The sequence below is a fragment of the Marmota monax genome, unplaced genomic scaffold (assembly GCF_021218885.2).
Source record: "Marmota monax isolate L192 unplaced genomic scaffold, Marmota_monax_Labrador192_F-V1.1 WCK01_AAM20220418_F8-fsc00061, whole genome shotgun sequence".
Classification (NCBI taxonomy): domain Eukaryota; kingdom Metazoa; phylum Chordata; class Mammalia; order Rodentia; family Sciuridae; genus Marmota; species Marmota monax.
The window spans coordinates 5,040,006-5,062,888 of NW_026695230.1; the positions used below are offsets into that span (position 1 = coordinate 5,040,006).

Sequence of the window (22,883 nt, forward strand, 5' to 3'; positions counted from 1 at the left end):
GTTGCTTAGCACCTCACTTTTGCTGAGGCTGGCTTTGAATTCGCCATCCTCCTGCCTCAGCCTCCAGAGCCAGTAGGATTACAGGCATGTGCAACTGCACCTAGCCTTGAAGTCTTTTTTATTTTTATTTTTATTTTTTGCTACTAGATAGAGCTTGAGCCCAGGGGGGCTTAACCTCTGAATCACATCCTAATCCCTTTTTGTTTTGACACCGGCTCTCACTAAGCTGCTTAGGGTCCCACTAAGTTGCTGAGCCTGGCCTCAAATCTGCAATCCTCCTATCTCAGCCTCCTAAATCACTGTGATTACAGGCGTCTGCCACTATGCCTGATTGATGTTTCTTTTCTTTTTTTCTTTCTTTTTTTTCCTTTTTTGGTGTGGCAGGGAATTGAACTCAGGGACACTCAACCACTAAACCACATCCCCATCCCTTTTTTGTATTTTCTTAAGAAATGGGCGTCTGACTGAGTTGCTTAGTGCCTCACTGATGCTGAGGCTGGCTTTGAACATGAGATCCTCCTGCCTCAGCCTTCAGAGCCACTGGGATTACAGGCCTGCGCCACCACCCGTGGCTGGCTTAATGTTTCTTAAAATGAAGTTACAAGAGTCCCAACTGAACTTCTTTCCTTATTTGTCTAATAGTTTTGTACTTGTGATCTCTACAATATAACCTAAACTAAACTTTATCTTAGTACTTGTATTTTTTCCATTTTTTCTGAGATATAATTAACAATTTCAAATTTAATATATTTAGGTATAAACTTAGTGGTTTGGCATACATATATAATGTGAACTAATCATCACAATCAAATTAATTACACAATGGCATTTAATATTGCAATTGTGAGGCCGTATTCCTACAAATAACTACTGATTCATGGTTGAAGAATTTTTGCCTCTTTTCAAAATTTATTCTGAAGATAATTTCCATGAAAATATTAAGCTAGCACAACCAATGTCACTTTTTTAATCCCCTAAATAGTTTCTTGTTAAAAATCACAGAACTGAGAAAACACAGGTAATATGAGGACATTTATAAGGACTTGAATTTAAGACATGTGTATGCATGTGTGTGCACATGCAGTACTGGGAATTAAACCCAGAGGCACTCTATCAATGTGCTAATCCTCAGCCCTTTTTTATTAATTTTGAGACATGGTCTTGAACTTGTGATCCTCCTGTCTTGGTCTCCTGATCAGCTAGAAAACTGCCTTTTCTCTTTAGAATGGAAAAAAAAAATCATCAATTTTGCATTTTGATAAACATAAAATTTTCTCTTTTGTGGCAATATTCATCCATTTACATCTATTTTGTAGAAACTAAATTTGGCATTAACTATAGCAAACCAGATGCTTATGCTGATCAGGACCTAGACTCAAGTCTTCATCAGAAGACTATGTTTTTACTCAGCCTGTGTTGATTTTTAAGCATTTACTAAATTGATAATAAGACATTCATGGTTTTTAAATTGCTTTTGTGAAGTTGAGTCATTTTTTCCCACTTTAAATATGTCTCCTTTTTCTTTTCCTTGCATTTCTTGGAACAATCACAAATGCAATAGATTTAGCTTTCCATATCACTGTAAGCAAATTCATCATGATGTGAAGAACACTCTGCCACTTTGAGTTCCGATGTTATGCAAGTTGTCAGGGAAACTCCAAGGACCAAATGCTTCCCTTCAAAAAATTTCTAGCTCTATAATCAGTTTCCTGCAGATATTGTACATATTCCCAACTGAGCCTTGTAATACTGCCAGTGTCTTGCAACCTCCGTAATGATCCAGACGTGTATACATATCTTCAAAACCCTTCTCTTATTTACAAAACTCAATATTTCTTTGCATGTACTCCATATCATTATTTAAGCATTTTGTTTGTTTGTTTCAAAAGCACATCACTTTGTTCTAAGTTTCTTTTTGTCTATCGTTACTCCAAAAGAATAATTTGACTATTTAACTTTACCATTTTGGAAATGTCATCTCTTTTCAATATTTGGTGTTGATTCTAGACATGATACCCTTTCATTCTGGGCTATCTATTTGGAAAGTAGCTGTGGTAGTCAAGGTTATACACAGTGGCTTTGGCTGGATTTTAAAACTGGTTCCCTACTTACTATCTGATTGACATTGAATAAGTCACTGAACTTGTCTTTCTTTAGTTTCTTACCAAAATAATAAGTTAATGTGAGGATAAACTTGTTCATATATATACAAACTATTTAAAACCGCACTTGGCATAAAGTAAGTGTTTAAAATGTCAGTAATTTATCTGTATGTTACATCAGAAGAGAGTTGTGAAATGGTGAAAAGAGAACATCATCTGGAATCAGAAGGGTTGGATCTTTACTCTGGCTCAATCTGTAGTCAGAAGGCTTGGATCCTCATCTTTGCTTGGCTAGTTGTGAAATTGGAACAATTTGCTTTACCTTCCAGACTATAGTTTCTGCAAAACTGAACTCTCTTGACATTTCTTTAATTCTACGTGTCTAGTGTCTATGAGATTATTTTCACAAGGAAACATTGATCTATGCATGAAACCAAGCCCATTTACCCATAGAAGTAGGAATTTACAGTGCATAAATGCGCATAACCATTAAAACACTTTGTTCTAGATAATCCTCATCTGTCCTTACCTACTGTTAGTTGTGAGACCTCGAGAAAATTTCTTAATATCTCTGTCCCTTAATTTTCCTTTATGAGGATTGTAATAATAATCCTCTAATAGAACCACTACGAGAATCAAATAAACTAGTAATTGCAAAACATGTAGGACATGCATGACACATGATAAATAATAATAAATATAATTACCATAATAAATCCACTTTGGAATGTGTTTAATTATAAAGTTACACCTACTATGCAAGAACTATGCTGGGTAATACAAGGTCCAAAACATTGGTTAAATATGTTTCCTACCCTCAAGTAGCATATAACATATTGAGGCAAAAGTCAAATAGGTGAAAAAAATTAGTACAAGACAAAATATAAAATGAAGGAGGTCAAATTTGAAGTCAGTTATATAACTCTTTAAATAGTCCTGGAGACAATATAAACCCAGAAGAAATGTGATGGAATAAAAGGCATCAACACAGGGAACATTATGTGGCATAACTGACAGTGAAACTAGATAAATGAAAGGGGGAGAAGTCAAAGATAGTAGTTTTCTTTGCTTAAGCAAGGCCCATGTGGCAGGTGCTTTGGACACAGCTTTAAATATAGTTTCATAATAATAGATTATGATTCCAAAATGGCCATAACAATAATACTTTCAATTCCTTAGGACTCTTTGCAAAGTGGTCTCGTCATTATCCCGTCAAGAGGGGACATTTATTCTCCCTATTCTTATATCTGTTCTGCCTCTGTTGCCTGCTTTGAGCAATGACCTGTGGTAGAAATGGTATTAAAAGCTTCCAAGACTAGGCTTTAAGAGATCCACAGCCCTGGTCTCTGCTCCTTGGACACTAGGTGCTACGGGCTGGGGTTGTGGCTCAGAGGTAGAGCGCTCGCCTAGCACATGCGAGGCCCTGGGTTCGATCCTAAGCACCACATAAAAATAAATAAATAAAATAAAAGTATTGTGTCCAACTACAATTGAAAAGTAAAATATTTTAAAAAAAGATAAAGAAACTAGGTGCTACACTAGGAAGAAACAAAACAAATGCATTAGCCAGCCATGTGGAGAAGAATGGAGGCTCCTGACTGATAGCCATCATTAAGCCATCCTGAGACTCCTGCTAATAATAACCACCTGATTAAACTACATGGTAAATAATCACTGTTCTAAACCACTGTGTTCTGAGGAGGTTTGTTATGCAGCAATAGATAACCAAAGCAATGTTATTTAATTTTCTATAAGAATCCCATGAAGGTAGACATTTACCTTTTATCTGAAACAGGAACAAACCAGGGATCAGTGCTTTAAGCAACCTATCCAGTGTTACAAAGGCTCCTGTAACACAGCTGAGATGAACGTCAGGTATGGAACTTGAGCAATTGAGTGATTTGTAAGGTCATTAGCCAAATAGAGCCTCAGTGAAGAATTAATTCAGAGAAAAGTGAGACAACTTGTTGTTGCTATTCTTTAGAACACTAGGACCATAAACAACTCAGAGTAAACTGATAAAGGATAAGATGAAATTAGCCAATGAATGTAGTACAGAAGAAATCTTTTCAGGAAACAGAGACAGCCTGCCAACCACCTGTTTTACTGCCTCAAGGGTTCAGTATTATTTAGAGAGGAGAATTTTGTAAAGAAAGGTTGACAGACTAAAGTCAGTCCCCCAGTCCTGTGAGCATAAGCCTGCCCTTCCTTTCTTTCTTTACTCCCTTCCTTCCTTTCATATTTAGAGTGAGCATGGAAAAGAGCCGGTCTCTGCCCTAGGTTCAGAGACTCCAGCGATCAATGACTCTATCACTCTTATTGCTCAGGAATGTACTGTACAGTATTGTGTGTGCTCAGCTGACTTTCTCTAAAGGACAAAGGAAGCCCCGAATGAGGGTTTTTAAGTAGGGAAGTGACTTGAGTCTGTTGCTTTTCAGAGAGATCATGCTGGGTGCATTGTAGAAAATAGACTGAAGGAAACTCAATGGCAAGCATGACACAAGTTAGAGGTCTATACTTGCAGCAAGAAAAACTGGGAAGTTTCCAGTGATGAGAAAGGTTAATGAGAAAGGAGGCATCGGGGAAAGAGGAACTACTGGTTTCAAGAAATAAAAAGGAGAGAGGGTAAGAGCACTTATAATGATTTGATTCCCTAGTTGAAAGTTGATTACAAACCAACAATCTATGATGCAATAATGTAATTCAACCAGTTTTCTTCAGGAGTAACATTACAATGGTAGGTAATGGATAAAAATAGAATGCTTCATATATGGATAATATTTGATATGTTCATTTTACTAAAATGCTGTTTAGTTCACATGTATATTTTTGTCTCACTGCCATTTCCATGCCTGACCTCAACGATGGTGGTCAGTTATGATGGTTATACCATAGTACAACTATGTCCTATCCTAGCGCTCCAGATACACTTAAAACTAAGTAAAGGGTGGAGTTCCATCTTTAAAAATAAAACAACACATTCTTGGCAATGGAACCTGGACATTTATCAAACATGGTAGGGTAAGTTCTCACTTGGAAATATAAAGGGCAGCCAAATATCAACTGTTACAGAAATAAGAAAATTTTAACAAACTGTTTTAACTGTTTTCTGAAAGAGACTTCCTCTACTGCCAGACATCTTGAGTTGCCTCCTGCTCTGGAAGCAACTTCGTCATTGGCGATCGTGGCTTCCACTTTGGGAAGAGAACCACCTGTTTCTATACTTGGTTGCATTTTGCTTTTAATGTCTTCTACAGAATTAGGTCCTTTTCGTGTTTCATAACATTTTTTTTTAATGTTTGAGTGAATGGCTTTGAGTTTTTTGTACTCTGATTTGATTTCTGTGCATTTTGGGTGGGAGTATCTCATGTAGATTTCTTCAACAGAGATGGGTCTTCAATTTCCCTCTTCATCAAAATTACTCCACCACCACCACCACCACCTTCTTCATCTGTAGTAAGTTTTATTTTTTTCTGTAGAAACTTGCTACCATTTACAGGGTTAGATTGCTTTCCAGATATGCACAAGAGTTTTATATTCCTCCTCCTCTTCACCTTCTCTCTCTGCAGCTTCCTGAGGACTACTCAGTGTTGTTTGTCATTAATAGGCACAGGCTGTGAACTACACTTCAACCGTAAGACCACATGAGTCCAAGGGAAGCCTTAGCTGTACAAACCTTGTCCAAGTTACCAATGTTACTTGGATTGGATGCCTTCATAATCCATTGCCCCTGCTTTGACAATGTGTAATTCATCCTCTGTACCCGCCCTTTAACTGACATTCTTAAAGATAACTGGTGCTCATTTTCATCATGATCCACCTTAAAGTGATATTTTTGGTTTTTTTTTTTTTTTTTTTGTTGTTGTTGTTGACCTTTAGTTCAGAACTGAAAGAGTTCTGGGGTCTCAGGGGAATCATGACAATGTCCACATACACTGAATCTTCCATGGTGTGATGGCATGCACTTAGGTAGGAGAAAAGGTGGACAGAGACAAACAACTTTGAATTCAAAGAATAGATGTACAGGAAGAAATCACATCAGGGACAAATACGGTAATGGTAAGAAAAAAAGAAAAAGAAAAACACAAGCTCTTATCACAATGTTATAAGCTTAAGGTGCATTTTCTCACTCCATCTTCCCAACAACCCTATGGCATAGGTACAGTTATTTTCTCACTTTACAAATAAAAGTGAGGCAGTATCAACCATAGCATTCATTTCCTGATTATTTCAACAAACATACATTTTTTTTTTACATTGCATGTACAGTAATTATATTAGAGATGACAGGGGACAAGTAAAAACATACATGATATTACCCTTGGGATATTCATAGCTAAGAGGGAAAATCTAACAATGGCGATAGAAAGTGCCATTGTCGTGTACCAGGTGTCATCACAGCTGTCTTGAGAGGATTCTGGAGATGGCCATTCTTCATAGAGGAAAACTTGGGCTCAAATGGCCCATGAACTCCTATTGCTAAGTGGAAGCTGACAGCTGGGTCACTGCCTGCAGTTGGGCTGGTTGTGCCATGAATCATTTCTCCTAGTAATGAGAAAAGGGGGTACAAATTGGGTGGGGTGATTAAGGTTTAGGGATTAGGGCGGGGTGGGATTCATACTAAAATCCACTTGTTAAAGAACTACTCACAAAGGTCTAGAGCTGCCCAGAGGTGGGTGCAACAGGAGGGCAGTAGCATCCATCCTGGCAAGGGATATGTTTAATTGTGCAATACATGCAATTACCATGGTTATTTTCCAATTGACTCTTCCCTGCTTGCCTTATTCTTCAAGAAAGGCTTCTAGATGGGGTTGAAGGTAATTGATTTCTCCTCAAACTAAATATCCTCAAACTAACTTTCCATTTTCCAAACTCTGGCCTGACTTTGTATATAATTAGGTTAGGTGAGATCAAGGGCACCCAACTAAACTGGAGCCTCCTGGAGACCACAGAGGCTGAAAAAAAAAGTGTCTTTAACTTGTGCTATGTGAAGTATGGTAAGATCCACAGATTATACAGGATGCAGAATCCACTGCTTTTCTCAATCTTATTTCTATCCTGCTGATAAAACTACTATCAGTTTTCATAATCATTGTGTTTTTACATTTTCCTTGAGTAATAACAATTTTTACGTACTAATAGTATTATTTTGTTTGCATGTCTCCCAACTATGACCTTTAAAATACTGTAACTAAAATATAATTAAATGATGCAAATATTTAGATTAGTTCAGGGCTTTCTTTGATAGCAAGTTTAAAAGTGGACCAAAAGAAACTATGAAGCACTGAGCACAGAGTTTGCAATCCATGGTTTCATTTGTATATCAAGAATTGTGTACTCTGATTGTAGAGATTTGACTTCTACACTCTTGAGCTGAGCTGAAAGAAATTTAAAAATCCCTTTTCCAGGGGAGCTGCAGTTTCCATCAATTTTCATGTGTGCAAAAGAACACAGAGAAAATTTATCACATAAACGTCCTAAACAACACCATGGAAAAGGAGGATATTGAGGAAGGAGTGAAAGCATTCTGCACTAGCTCAGCTTTATGTTACTTTATTTATTATTAAAGTTACAATGTATATTTTGTAGGCAAAGTTTATTGCACTAATTAGCTCATTAATAACCTCTAGAGAAAAAAAAACAGATTCTCTGTAGGCTGGTTTACTGAATTTTAATGACACAGATAAAAGAAAATCAGTGCATTAGGTCCTGGGAAAGCCCTTCGGACTACACAAACAGATCTGATTTATTCATTGTATCATATCATAGAGAGGTGAGAATCACTGATTAAAATAGAAAGAATGTCCACAAATCGTTTACGATGCAATAGGTTTGTCTAATTTAAATAAGAAATGTTTATGGAATTTTAATTTAATGGGGAAAAATCAGTCTTGATACACTTCTCCTGAATTGGAACAGATGGTTTATTCTGTACATTAGCCTTGCTGGCAAGGATTAGGTGTGGAGGGTGAATGGGTAAAGAGGAAGATAGGAAGGACTTTGGGTAATAACAGACTCCAAGGCACTGATCATCTACTTGAAACCTTGAACATTTTCCATGATGTTGTGAATGATGTCCAACGTGGTACCCTGGCCTCCAATGTCTGGGGTCTGGATATTTTTATTGCCTATGGATTCTAAGACTGCAGTACGAATGCGGGTGGCATGGGAATGGAGTTTGAGGTAATCCAGCATAATGCAACTTGCCAGCAGCATGGCCGTAGGGTTGGCAATATTCTTGTGAGCTAAATTCTTGGCCGTATGCCTTGAAGCTGTCTCAAATATTGCATATAAGCAACCATAGTTGGCTCCAGGTACCAGGCCAGGCCCCCCAACCAACCCTGTGCAGATATTGTTAATAATGTTGCCATAAAGATTGGGCATCACCATGACATCAAACTGTTGGGGTTGAGATACCAGCTGCATTGTAGCATTGTCCACAATCATGCCTTCTAAGACGAGCTGAGGATAGCGGGATGACACCTCACGACAGCACTGGAGGAAGAGTCCATCTCCCAGTTTCATGATGTTGGCCTTGTGCACAGCTGTCACTTTTTTACGCCCCATATTCTGGGCCAGCTGGAAGGCATATTCAGCAATGCGCATAGACCTGGCCTTGGTAATGATCTTCAGACTCTCTATCACTCCTTCCGTACTCTCATGCTCCAGGTTGCTATACTCGCCCTCTGTATTTTCCCGAACAACTAAGATGTCTATGTTCTTGTGCCGGGTCTGCACGTTTGGCAGATTCTTGAAATGAATGACATTGGCATAGAGATCTAGGGTGGTGCGAAGCATACTGTTGCGGGATTTGTAAGAAGGTGGTAGGTTGTGATCGGTTTCCATGTTGCCCTTCAAAGCCACACGGTTTCGACGGATAGCCATGATAGTGTTGTGAACTTCCTCTTCACTAGATGTGGAGTTCACCAGCACTTCCTCAAAGTCCACAGGCACACTCGCATATTTAAACACAGACTTGACGTCCATCATAAGTTCAGGCCCAACGCCATCTCCGGGAATCATGGTCACCGTGTGTCGTCCACCATACAAAGCTGCTGGAGGATCTATGTGATACAAACAGAAGTTCCTAAGAGGGGCCTGAGGTCCAAGTAATATTTCCCAAGAAGGGCCAAAAATTGCAGTTTGTAAAATTGCCTTCACAGAGGAACTGGCTCCCATTACCATCTTTAGTGCCATGATCATTACATCAAGGTTCACTCAAATTATGTGGAAATATGGGTTCTTCCTCTTGCTCAGCACTGGCTTCTTTTGGTGGAATTCTTGTTTCATAATTCTTGCCTAGGTCACAATTCTCTCATTAGAATGTGTTTGATAGACATTCTACTGTAGTGAAAATGATAGCTAGACAGCAGAAGAAATGATGCATTACATAGTAGAAAATATAAACATTTTTGAGTTGGATAATTAATTAAGCACATTACATATACTAAGTCCTGTACAATATGGTCTAAAAATAGAGACTTATTTTTAGGGCAGTTTAGGGTCACAGCAAAATTGAACAGAAGGTACAGCTATTTACCATACATACTACCCTGCCCTAACATAGGAACAGCCTTCCCTATTGTCAAAATTCTGCACAACAGTGGTATATTTGCTATAACTAATGAATCAATATTGACACATGATTATCAACCAAAGTCCATGGTTTTACACTAGGTCACGTTTGATATTACATATTCTACAAATTTGGACAAATACCTAATGACACATGTCTATCATTATAATATCATACAGAGTATTTTCTTCTCTGGAAAAGAGAAATAAAAGACTTTCTCAGAAAAACACCTGGTTAGACATTCAATTTCTTGGAACTATCCCTAGACTTACTGAATTAGATTTCTGGAGATGGGAATCTAACTTGTTATGTTTTAATAATTGTGATATATACTGAAATTTGAGAGCCACTGGGCTATGAAGTGATACCAACAGGAAATGATGAGCAGCTATGATAGGTTGAAGAAAATGAGAAAAGAGAAGACAACTTCAGGGATATTTAGTAGATAAACAGGACTGGGCTACTGGCCTCTGAAACACTGTACATTATTTTTAATGAATTTAACAGAGTGGATGAATGATGATGCTATCAACAAAAAAGCACAATACTAGAAGTAAAGCCAACAGGGAGGAGGAATGAGATTAAAAAATGGGTTCAATTTCAGAAATTCTGTGTTTGGGAAATCTGTAAGATGTCCACATACTGATGCCTAGTAGGTAGCTTAGTAAATGAGTCCGCAGCTCCAGAGAAAGGATCATGGATGATGATATAGACTCAAGAGCCATTAACACATGAGAGAGAGTTAAACCTTCAGATGTGTATAAAATAGCCTCGAGCAGAGGTTTCTAACTTTTCTTTTGCTGTGACAGATGATGAATGACATTCATAGGAGATATACTCCCAGAAGCATGCTGAATTGTAATGAAAACCAAACACACACGTGTGCATGTGCACGCATACACGCAAACACACAAGTAGTTGGATAAGTAAAGTAAAGCTCCCAAAGTTTTTTATAGGTCATGTTCAAAAAAGTATTTTATTAAGAAATTATTAGTGAGATCTGCTCCCTGATCTCAAAACATGCCATTTTTTGAGTGACAAAATGTGCATACAGCTAATATAAAAAACATATTGAACTATATTTAAAAGGTAAAATTCAGACCCTTACAGCTAATAAAAGAAAAACATCATATACTAATAAAGACTAGGAAAACATAAATTTATCATCAAAATGTATAACACATAGCCAGGCTTGGTGATGCATGCCTATAATCCCAGAGACTTGGGTGGCCGAGGCAGGAGGATCACAAGTTTGAGGCCAGCCTCAGCAACTTAGTGAGACCCTGTCTCAAAAGAAAAGAATAAAAAGGGCTGGGGATTAGCTCACTAGTAAAGCTTTACTGGGTTCAATCCCCAGTACCAAAAAAAATTAAAAAAAGAAGTATGACACATAGTATTAACAATTATTCATAGTAATGTAAATAGTATTATTGCACATACCATTTGAATAATCACTTTGTTTTTAATTTGGAAACTTTAATTATAGCCTTACTTCCATTTCTATGCTATAAGGACAAGACACATACACATGTTTTCTTTACCTCTTTTCCTTATTAAATATGTACCTATTGCAAAAATCAAGGTAACAAATGCAGCTATAAATCTACAGCTTACTGACTATAATATTTCAAAATTGCTGTAAGTATTAATGATACATCAATAACCACAGGTCAGGGATATTTTCAGAAAATATAAAATAGGCTATGAATTATGAGCTACTCACTTACAGCTAATTCAAATTCTACCTTGTTGCACCCAAGCCAGCAGACTCTGTTGAAATGCAGATGAGCTGACATCCCTGTGATAATAACTTTGGGGTGAGTCTAACTAATTAAAAAAGTAAATCATTTTCGAGGGATTATAACTTAATGCTTATCAATAAGTGACTAGTTTTGACATGTGTCATGACTGTGACACTGTGATAAGTGACTAGTTTTGACATATGTCATGATGGAGTGTGACACTCAGTGTGTCATCCCACTGAGGTCAAAAAGTACTGGGCTAGGAAGAAGAATGTAGAGAAAGCACAGAAAAGTAACAACGGGGACTGAGGGTACAGCTCAGCGATGGAGCACTTGCCCAGCATATTTGGGGGCCCGAGTTCAATCTCCAGAATCACCAAAAAACAAAAAAAAAAAAGAAAAGAAATGATAATGATAATGATGACAAAACTAGGGGCAAAAGTGATGATCACACACACACACACACACTCACACACACACACACACACACACATACATATCTCCCAGGTGATGACTAGAGAAGAAATGGGTGGGATTGGGTGGGACAAGGGAAGAGAACAGAGAGAAGTATTATACAAACTAACAGAGCTGGAATATTCCAGGAATGAGTGGCCAATGCTGTCAAAATCCTATTGAGAGGGAAAGAAAAAAAATTACCAATAACAGTGGGGATCGCCAAAAACCTGCACAAGGCCATGTAGGTGAGTGGGTGAGAACATGGGCTCCAGAGCCAAGCTTTCTGACATGTATGGTCTCTAGGTTTGTTTTTTTTTTTCCTCCATTCTTTTGGAATCTTTTGGAACTACATTACAGTGGAAGTAGACAGCAGAAAATAAAAGTAGGTGATTGACAGACATGCAAACAACCATGCACATCTTTCAATGTGAGGAAACAAATATAAAACCACCATGGTCAAAGAGTTTACTTCCCAGGCAGAGTTACATGAAGTAGATCTAGATGAAACATGAAGGGGCAGTGGACACCAAATGGTTCCTGAATGACCCAGATGACATATGCAAGGGCATAGCATGGATTGACTGTGTACTTGGGCTAGGAAGCTTAGCCAAGGGACCCAGGTCCAGTCTCATAGAAGGGTTAGCACCTGACACACATGATGGAAGGGAGAGACTTTCTGAAATACAGGCAAAACTAAAAGGCCTGTGGGGTGCTGTGTACATTTCTGCCTGGTTGAATGGAAGGGTTTATGCAGGAAAATATTGACAGACAAATAGGGAAAGTAAATTGGGGTCATAGAGTGGAGGACCTTGAATGGCAAACTTAGGAATTTATATGATACCCCCACAGGCAGCTGACAGGCATTAATAGTTTCTGAAATAAAAATAAAGGGATTTGAAAGCTATTACTTTATAAAGAAAAACATTAACTCAAAAATAGAGTGAGGGAGACAGGCATTTCAAGGCCTGTGACCACCATATAACAAAGCTTTGCCTTAGTGCAAGCAGAAATTTAAAACACACACAGCCCTTTTAAGAAAGCTCTTGAAATCCATTTAAAGCCCTAGAGAAACAACTGACTATGAACATTGTTTTTATATGTTTTTCTGAAAGAATCAAAAGACAAAGTCTTAGTTTGTGGCATTTCTCTATTGCACAATTATTAACCATTTCTTACCTATTCGACCATCACTGTTTAATAACCACAGAAGAGTTGACAGATGGCAGAGAACCATCAGGGAGCCAAACTTAAAGTAATCTAGAAATGTCCCCCTTGTCTTCCAAAGGAGAACATACTTCATCCCGTACCAAATTTACTGTACAAATCAGGGTTTGAGGAGGAACTACCTGCATCTTTACATGAAGAAAAGCTTCCTGGATATATTTTTCGGCTAATTAAAGAAAATCTTGTTCTGAAAACAGTAGGTGAGGATGGGACTAACATTATGCTCATTACTCACATTTTCCCCCCTTTCTTTTTCTGTTTTGTTTGTGGAGCTTTTTCTTTTTTTGGGGGGGGGAGGGTCAGGGTTTAAAAGGAGTAGTTTATAATCTAGATATAAAAGTGATATTTAAGAAGCAAGGTGAACCTTTTTTGAAAAGAAGTCAGCTAATGACTCATTTGGAAACAGCGTATCCCTTGCCTTTCCTTCTAACCAAAAGTTAGGGCCAAATGATAACTCCCTTAATCACTTTTCTATCACCTGGAGCATTGACTATGCCAACCTAAATTCTCCATGTCTAGCAAGATAGTGGCCTTCCAATAATTATTCACAGGTGTGATGATTATATTTTCCAACACTTCTGTATTTCAGAGGCTTTCCTTTTAAACAGGATAAGGCAAAAAACCTCTATGTGTTAATAATGAATAGATGTATGAGTGAATGAAGTCCTCTCTGTTAAACCTACTTAGTTTTTAGTTCAACACCCACATACACATTCCCACAACTGCTGTCACCAGCTCACATGATCATACAGGGTACGTTTTCTCAGAAAGTCTCAATTCTCATTAGCCCAAAATACATCATCCCTATACAGTACACACCACATTTGTTAAATCAAAATGACTGAGTTCTTACAGTGAGGTTTTTATAATAACTACAGAATCTAGAAATTAGAGGGGTTTTCAGATGCCAGCTATTTTAGTCAACTGGTTTAGCCCGGGCCAATATTATAAAGGAAGTATCATTGTACAAATCATGCATATCTCCCCGGCCTCCCTACTACCTGCCTGCAAATGCTTTCCCTTCATTCAAGAAGGAAAGTGGCCTTCACAGAGCACTATATCCAGGGCTAGAAGTTGAATAACACTTTATCTAATTCTGAAAAATGCAACTATGAGATGGTGACTATAAACAAGGAAGTAAGGTGCCAAGAGAATTGATCTTCCAAATCAACAGAAGAGTCTTTCCCAGGTCTCTTCTTCCTAAGCTTTTGTTCTTTCCCACACATCACTCTACTTTCCTTCTGTGTTTTAAGTGATTCGTGTGCTATAGCCCACCCCTGAGAATGGAAGGAAGAGTAACACATATTCACACATTCACAATCCCATTCTCACACATACACGCTACCATGGTAGACTTTCAGGCCATTAAAAGATAAACTGACAATCATGCATAACTAAAAACATCTACAATTTCCAAATAAAGATGTGTGCTTAGAAACATGCATTTACATCTGCTCCCTTTTGAAATCCCATTTAAGTTATATTTAAAATGGTTTTTCTTTTTTTATTTGTATTGATATTATAAACTTACAAAAGCCATGAAGATCATAGAGGGGACAACAACATTTTGAAAAGCAGAAAACAGGTGAAGAAGCAATGACTTTTCAGATTTGAAAAAGTTGAATCTCAAACACAGTGGGAAAAAACTAAGAAACAATTTGCTTTGCATTACAGAAAGCAAAACTTAGGAATTGGCAACTCCAGATACCTCTGAGAGTAGCAGATAAAGGTGAATGGACAGTCTCTTTAAGAACTAGATATACCCCAGTTCTGCTCAGTCAGATGACCTATATCTCCAGCAATCTAGGAGAAGATGGGAGATTTATTCTCAGCACTGGGAAACTCCATACACAACTGAGAGCAGGTTCCCTATAGACTACCTGGAAAATAAGTAAAAGTTTATATGACATTCAGAAAGCTGGAAGATGGGCTTGGGCAAGAGTTTTATAAGGTTTTTTTCAGAGGAAACCAATGAACTAAAACTAAAATACTTAAAGATACTGAAAACCAGTTGTTTCTCAAGAGAATGACCCAGATCAACTTCCATGATCAATGGTCACATCCCAGTTTGCAGAGATTTTGACTAGTGTTTTATCATCCTTTTCTTCAGTGTGAGCAAAGAGCCAACTTCAAATGTTTGAGGGAAGCTTCTAATATGTGCTCCAACAAGCCAGAACTGTATGTCAAGGAAGAGTATACATAGTATACAAAAACCAGGGTCCCATTCCTGTAGAGGCAAAGGGGATCCTCAGAATCATGGGGATAGAGATTCTCAGGACTATGAACTTAGCAGTGAGTCTAGAAATCAACTCAACTCTGGAGCAGATTTATGCAAGAACATGAAAGGGTTAGAAGACATTTATAGAGTAGATGAGAGGTTGAGGATAAAATATGATAAATCCATAGAAAACTAAGCAATGGGATGAATAAAGGAGCAAAATAGTAGTGACAGCGAGAACAAAGATTTATGCAAAAAAGGAAATCAAGCATAGTATATTCCATGATTCAGTTATTAATATCATGTTCATAGTCTCAATAACATAAATACAGAATATTGATCCAGCAAGAAGATATACAGAGAGGTGAAAGATAGCCAAATTGCATTCCTATATGGTGAAAGTTAATTTTAAAAAGTGTCACAGTTGAAAATATGATGAAGTAGCAAGAAACATGCTATTTAGAGATAGGGAGAAAAGTACCAAGAGATTCTCTCAAGAGAACTAAAAGTGGTCACCTCTAGGGATGGGAGATGGGTAAGGTTTCCAGGCATTCATCTTTTTTTATAAAGGCTTCTAGAACATCTAGCTTTTTAAAACTAAATAGTGAGATGATGATAGTTAGAGACTTGATAGAAATACAAATTAATTTTTTTTAGTGCTCAAAAGTGGACTTTCCCTTTGATGCAGTAATGCTTAATTGTTAAATGTCAGCAAATAATTTGGGTACTAATTCTAACTCTTTCCTTTTTAGATGTTAGACCTTGGGTGAGTTGCTGAATTGCTCTATGCCTCAGCTTCTTCCTATGTAAAGTAGGATAATAACTCCCTCATGGAGTTCTACAAGGATTAGATACAAACAATTTGAACAGTTGCTAGCTCAATGTATCTTTATGGTCATTGTCATTACTGAAAATGCAATATTTGAGAGCATTTGAGATCATTCTAAACAATAAATAAATAAAATTAAAATAATATGCCATTTCATGTTATTTCTTTCTTTTTTTATTGTTGGTTGTTCAAAACATTACATAGTTCTTGATATATCATCTTTCACACTTTGATTCAAGTGGGTTATGAGCTCCCATTTTTACCCCATATACAGATTGCAGAATCACATCAGTTACACATCCATTGATTTACATATTGCCATACTAGTGTCTGTTGTGTTCTGCTGCCTTTCCTATCCTCTACTATCCCCCCTCCCCTCCCCTCCCCTCCCCTCTTCTCTCTCTGCCCCCTCTACTGACATTCATTTGTCCCCCTTGTATTATTTTTCCCTTTCCCTTCACTTCCTCTTGTATGTACTTTTGTATAACTCTGAGGGTCTCCTTCCATTTCCATGCAATTTCCCTTTTCTCTCCCTTTCCCTCCCACCTCTCATCTCTGTTTAATGTTAATCTTCTTCTCATGCTCTTTGACCCTACTCTGTTCTAAGTTACTCTCCTTATAACAAAGAAGACATTTGGCATTTGTTTTTTAGGGATTGGCTAGCTTCACTTAGCATAATCTGCTCTAGTGCCATCCATTTCCCTGCAAATTCTATGATTTTGTCATTTTTTAATGCAGAGTAATACTCCATTGTGTATAAATGCCACATTTTTTTAATCCATTCGTCTATTGAAGGGCATCTGGGTTGGTTCCACAGTCTTGCTATTGTGAATTGTGCTGCTATGAACATCGATGTAGCAGTGTCCCTGTAGCATGCTCTTTTTAGGTCTTTAGGGAATAGACCAAGAAGTGGAATAGCTGGGTCAAATGGTGGCTCCATTCCCAGCTTTCCAAGAAATCTCCATACTGCTTTCCAAATTGGCTGCACCAATTTGTAGTCCCACCAGCAATGTACAAGTGTACCCTTTTCCCCACATCCTCGCCAGCACTTGTTGTTTGACTTCATAATGGCTGCCAATCTTACTGGAGTGAGATGGTATCTTAGGGTGGTTTTGATTTGCATTTCTCTGACTGCTAGAGATGGTGAGCATTTTTTCATGTACTTGTTGATTGATTGTATGTCCTCCTCTGAGAAGTGTCTGTTCAGGTCCTTGGCCCATTTGTTGATTGGGTTGTTTGTTCTCTTATTGTCTAATTTTTTGAGTTCTTTGTATACTCTGGATATTAGGGCTCTATCTGAAGTGTGAGGAGTAAAGATTTGTTCCCAGGATGTAGGCTCTCTATTTACCTCTCTTATTGTTTCTTTAGCTGAGAAAAAACTTTTTAGTTTGAGTAAGTCCCATTTGTTGATTCTAGTTATTAACTTTTGTGCTATGGGTGTCCTATTGAGGAATTTGGAGCCCGACCCCACAGTATGTAGATCTTAGCCAACTTTTTCTTCTATCAGACGCCGAGTCTCTGATTTGATATCAAGCTCCTTGATCCCTTTTGAATTAACTTTTGTGCATGGCGAGAGAAAGGGATTCAGTTTCATTTTGTTGCATATGGATTTCCAGTTTTCCCAACACCATTTGTTGAAGATGCTATCCTTCCTCCATTGCATGCTTTTAGCCCCTTTATCAAATATAAGATAGTTGTAGTTTTGTGGATTGGTTTCTGTGTCCTCTATTCTGTACCATTGGTCCACCCGCGTGTTTTGGTACCAGTACCATGCTGTTTTTGTTACTATTGCTCTGTAGTATAGTTTGAAGTCTGGTATCGCTATACCGCCTGATTCACACTTCCTGCTTAGCATTGTTTTTGCTATTCTGGGTCTTTTATTTTTCCATATGAATTTCATGATTGCTTTCTCTATTTCTACAAGAAATGCCGTTGGGATTTTGATTGGCATTGCATTAAACCTATAGAGAACTTTTGGTAATATCGCCATTTTGATGATGTTAGTTCTGCCTATCCATGAACAGGGTATATTTTTCCATCTTCTAAGATCTTCTTCTATTTCTCTCTTTAGGGTTCTGTAGTTTTCATTGTATAAGTCTTTCACCTCTTTTGTTAGGTTGATTCCCAAGTATTTTATTTTTTTTTGAAGATATTGTGAATGGAGTGGTTGTCCTCATTTCCATTTCAGAGGATTTGTCGCTGATATACAGGAATGCCTTTGATTTATGCGTGTTGATTTTATATCCTGCCACTTTGCTGAATTCATTTATTAGCTCTAATAGTTTCCTTGTAGAGCCTTTTGGGTCTGCTAGGTATAGAATCATATCATCTGCAAATAGTGATAATTTAAGTTCTTCTTTTCTTATTTTTATGCCTTTAATTTCTTTCGTCTGTCTAATTGCTCTGGCCAGCGTTTCGAGAACTATGTTGAACAGAAGTGGTGAAAGAGGGCATCCCTGTCTTGTTCCAGATTTTAGAGGGAATGCCTTCAATTTTTCTCCATTCAGAATGATGCTAGCCTGAGGCTTAGCATAGATTGCTTTTACAATATTGAGGTATGTTCCTGTTATCCCTAGTTTTTCTAGAGTTTTGAACATAAAGGGATGCTGTACTTTGTCAAATGCTTTTTCCGCATCTATCGAGATGATCATATGGTTCTTATTTTTAAGTCTATTGATGTGGTGAATAACATTTATTGATTTCCATATATTGAACCAGCCTTGCATCCCAGGGATGAATCCTACTTGATCATGGTGCACAATTTTTTTGATATGTTTTTGTATCCGATTCGCCAGAATTTTATTGAGGATTTTTGCATCTAGGTTCATTAGAGATATTGGTCTGTAGTTTTCTTTCTTTGAAGTGTCTTTGTCTGGTTTAGGTATCAGGGTGATGTTGGCCTCATAGAATGAATTTGGAAGTTCTCCCTCTTTTTCTATTTCCTGAAGTAGCTTGAAAAGTATTGGTATTAGTTCTTCTTTAAAGGTTTTGTAAAACTCTGCTGTATACCCATCCGGTCCTGGGTTTTTCTTAGTTGGTAGTCTTTTGATGGTTTCTTCTATTTCCTCGATTGATATTGGTCTGTTTAGGTTGTCTATATCCTCCTGACTCAATCTGGGCAGATCATATGACTTCAGAAATTTATCGATGCCTTCACTATCTTCTAATTTATTGGAGTATAAGGATTCAAAATAATTTTTGATTATCTTCGGTATTTCTGAAGTGTCTGTTGTGATATTGCCTTTTTCATCCCGTATGCTAGTAATTTGAGTTCTCTCTCTTCTTCTCTTCGCTAGCATGGCTAAGGGTCTGTCGATTTTGTTTATTTTCTCAAAGAACCAACTTTTAGTTTTGTCAATTTTTTCAATTGTTTCTTTTGTTTCGATTTCATTAATTTCAGCTCTGATTTTAATTATTTCTTGCCTTCTACTTCTTTCGCTGTTGTTTTGCTCTTCTTTTTCTAGGATTTTGAGATGAAGTATGAGATCATTTATTTGTTGGTTTTTTCTTTTTTTAAGGAATGAACTCCAAGCAATGAATTTTCCTCTTAGAACTGCTTTCAGTGTGTCCCATAGATTCCGATATGTTGTGTCTGTGTTTTCATTAATCTCCAAGAATTTTTTAATTTCCTCCTTGATGTCTTCTATAACCCATTGATCATTCAGTAACCTATTGTTCATTCTCCAAGTGATGTATGCTTTTTCCTTCCTTCTTTTATCATTGATTTTCAGTTTCATTCCATTATGATCAGATAGGATGCATGGTATTATCTCTACTCCTTTATATTGTCTAAGAGTTGCCCTGTGACATAATATATGATCTATTTTTGAGAAGGATCCATGTGCTGCTGAGAAAAAAGTGTAACTGCTTGATGTTGGGTGGTATATTCTATATATGTGAATTAAGTCTAGGTTATTAATTGTGTTATTGAGTTCTATAGTTTCCTTATTCAACTTTTGTTTGGAAGATCTGTCCAGTGGCGAGAGAGGTGTGTTGAAGTCTCCCATGATTATCGTATGGTGGTCTATTAGACTCTTGAACTTGAGAAGAGTTTGTTTGATGAACATAGCTGCACCATTGTTTGGGGCATATATATTTATGATTGTTATGTCTTGTTGGTGTATGGTTCCCTTAAGCAGTATGTAGTGTCCCTCTTTATCCCTTTTGATTAACTTTGGCTTGAAATCTATTTTATTTGATATGAGTATGGACACTCCTGCTTGTTTCCGAAGTCCATATGAGTGATATGATTTTTCCCAACCTTTCATCTTCAGCCTATGTATGTCTTTTCCTATCAAATGCGTCTCCTGTAGGCAGCATATTGTTCGGTCTTGTTTTGTGATCCATTCTACTAGCCTGTGTCTCTTAATTGGTGAGTTTAAGCCATTAACATTTAGGGTTATTATTGAGATATGGGTTGTTCTTCCAGCCATATTTGTTTATTTCTGTTACTAAACATGGTTTGTTTTCCTCTTTGATTATTCCCCCCACCTTTACTGTCCTACCTCCCACTGTTGGTTTTCATTGTTATTTTCCATTTCCTCTTCCTGTAATGTTTTGCCGAGGATGTTTTGAAGAGATGGTTTTCCAGCTGCATATTCTTTTAACTTTTGTTTGTCGTGGAAGGTTTTAATTTCATCTTCCATCCTGAAGCTTAATTTCGCTGGATACACAATTCTTGGTTGGAACCCATTTTCTTTCAGTGTTGGAAATATGTTATTCCAGGATCTTCTAGCTTTCAGAGTCTGTGTTGAAAGATCAGCTGTTATCCTGATTGGCTTGCCCCTAAATGTAATCTGCTTCCTTTCTCTTGTAGCTTTTAAAATTCTCTCCTTATTCTGTATGTTGGGCATCTTCATTATAATGTGTCTAGGTGTGGATCTCTTATAATTTTGCACATTCGGCGTCCTGTAGGCTTCTAGGATTTGGGATTCTGTCTCATTCTTCAAGTCTGGGAAGTTTTCTCGTATTATTTCATTGAATAAATTGCTCATTCCTTTGGTATGGAGTTCTATACCTTCCTGCATCCCAATGACTCTTAAGTTTGGTCTCTTAATGTTATCCCATATTTCTTGGATGTTCTGCTCATGGTTTCTTAACAGTCTTGCTGAGCTGTCTATGTTCTTTTCAAGTTGAAATACTTTGTCTTCATTGTCTGATGTTCTATCTTCTAAGTGTTCTACTCTGCTGGTAGTATTCTCCATTGAGTTTTTAAGTTGGTTTATTGATTCCTGCATTTCTAGGATTTCTGTTTATTTGTTTTTTATAACCTCTATCTCCCTGTATAGTTGATCCTTTGCTTCCTGGATTTGTTTGTGTAATTCCTTGTCGAAGTGATCTTTCATTGTCTGATTTTGCTGTCTAATGTCTTCCTTGATACTCCAGATCATCTGAAGCATATATATCCTGAATTCTTTATCCGACATTCCATCTGCTGCAGCTGTTACCTCTTCTAAAGTTGAGTTGACCTGCATTGCTTGTAGTCCTTTCTTTCCTTGTCTTTTCATACTGCTTGCGTTTCTTTCTTCTTGGTGAAACTGTTGTATTTTTGAAATTTTTCCCCCCCTATATATTTATATTGCTCTTGTATAGTTGAAAAGTCTCCCTTGCAGGTGCGGGCGGGGGCTCTGCTCTGCCCCTCCTCCAATTGGTGTGAGGTGTCTACCACGCCCGCGAACCCCTGGGCCTGATCCGCCGTTCTGTCGCAGGTCTGCCTACCTTGCAGGTGGGGGCGAAGGCTCTGCCCTGCCCCTCCTACCACGCCCGGGGATCGCTAGGCCTGATCTGCAGGTTGGTCGCCGGTCTGCCCACCTTGCGGGCACGGGTGTCAGTTCCGCTCCGCCCCCACTCCAATTGGGGTCACTTGACCACCACACAGGCGGGCTGCTGGGCCTGATCTGGGCGTTGGTGAAGGCTCTGCTCTGCCCCTACTCCAGTTGGGGTGAAGTGTGTACCATGATGGCAGGCCGCTGGGCCTGATCCGCCGGTCTGTCGCAGGTCTGCTTACCTTGCCGGCGCGGGCGGCGGCTCTGCCCTGCCCCTCCTACCACGCCTGCAGACCGCTGGGCCTGATCTGCAGGTTGGTCACAGGTCTGCCTACCTTGCGGGCACGGGCGGCGGCCCCGCTCCTCCCCTCTGGCTCGATGACAAAGCGAGAGAGACTCAGGTATCTGTGACTCACCCTCCCTACCAGGGGACCAACTGTTTCTGTCGCCGCTGGCACCGATGAAGTTCTCTCCTCGGCCACTCTCCAATGACATCAGATCTCTGCCATGCTGGCAACCCCTGTTCTATGGCTGAATCCCATTTTCTTCTCTTCCAATAGGCGGAGCTGTGCCCTCTGAGCCGAGCTTCTGCCCTCTATGTGCTGACAGAAATCCCTGTATGGTGGCTCCTGGGAGTCTCTCAATCCTGTTAGTCCAGAGCCCTTTCACTTATCCGGCCCCTCCCCCTGTTCCACCTCCCAGCCAGCCAGCCAGGTCCTGTTCACCAGAGGCGGTTCCCCAAGGATCTGATTACACTTGCAGCCCCACCGCGTGTCCTATATCCCGAACGATGAACACCCTCTCTGTCATTCATCTAAGCCCCAGTGCTGTGGTGGGGTGATCTGGGAACCAACAGTTTAATTTTTCCGGACCCCTTTGGTGGGCACGCCCCCAGAAACTGGCGGCTAAGATCTTGGGTGTCGCCGCTGGTGTTAAGGGGAGGTGGGGATCTGGAATCCCCTCTGCTTCCC

The 22,883-nt window shown here is 38.6% G+C and overlaps 2 protein-coding genes across 3 annotated transcripts in view; both read right to left on the reverse strand.

The window, feature by feature from the left end:
• The window catches only part of Nell1 (neural EGFL like 1), an 840,108-nt gene that overhangs the window by 283,629 nt on the left and 533,596 nt on the right, over positions 1-22,883 (reverse strand). The gene's annotated exons all lie outside the window — the stretch shown is intronic.
• Positions 7,692-9,353, reverse strand: LOC124088363 (isocitrate dehydrogenase [NAD] subunit gamma, mitochondrial-like). The gene has a single exon (XM_046437925.2). The coding sequence runs from the start codon at positions 9,303-9,305 to the stop codon at positions 8,136-8,138; it is 1,170 nt and encodes a 389-aa protein (XP_046293881.2). The 5' UTR covers positions 9,306-9,353; the 3' UTR covers positions 7,692-8,135.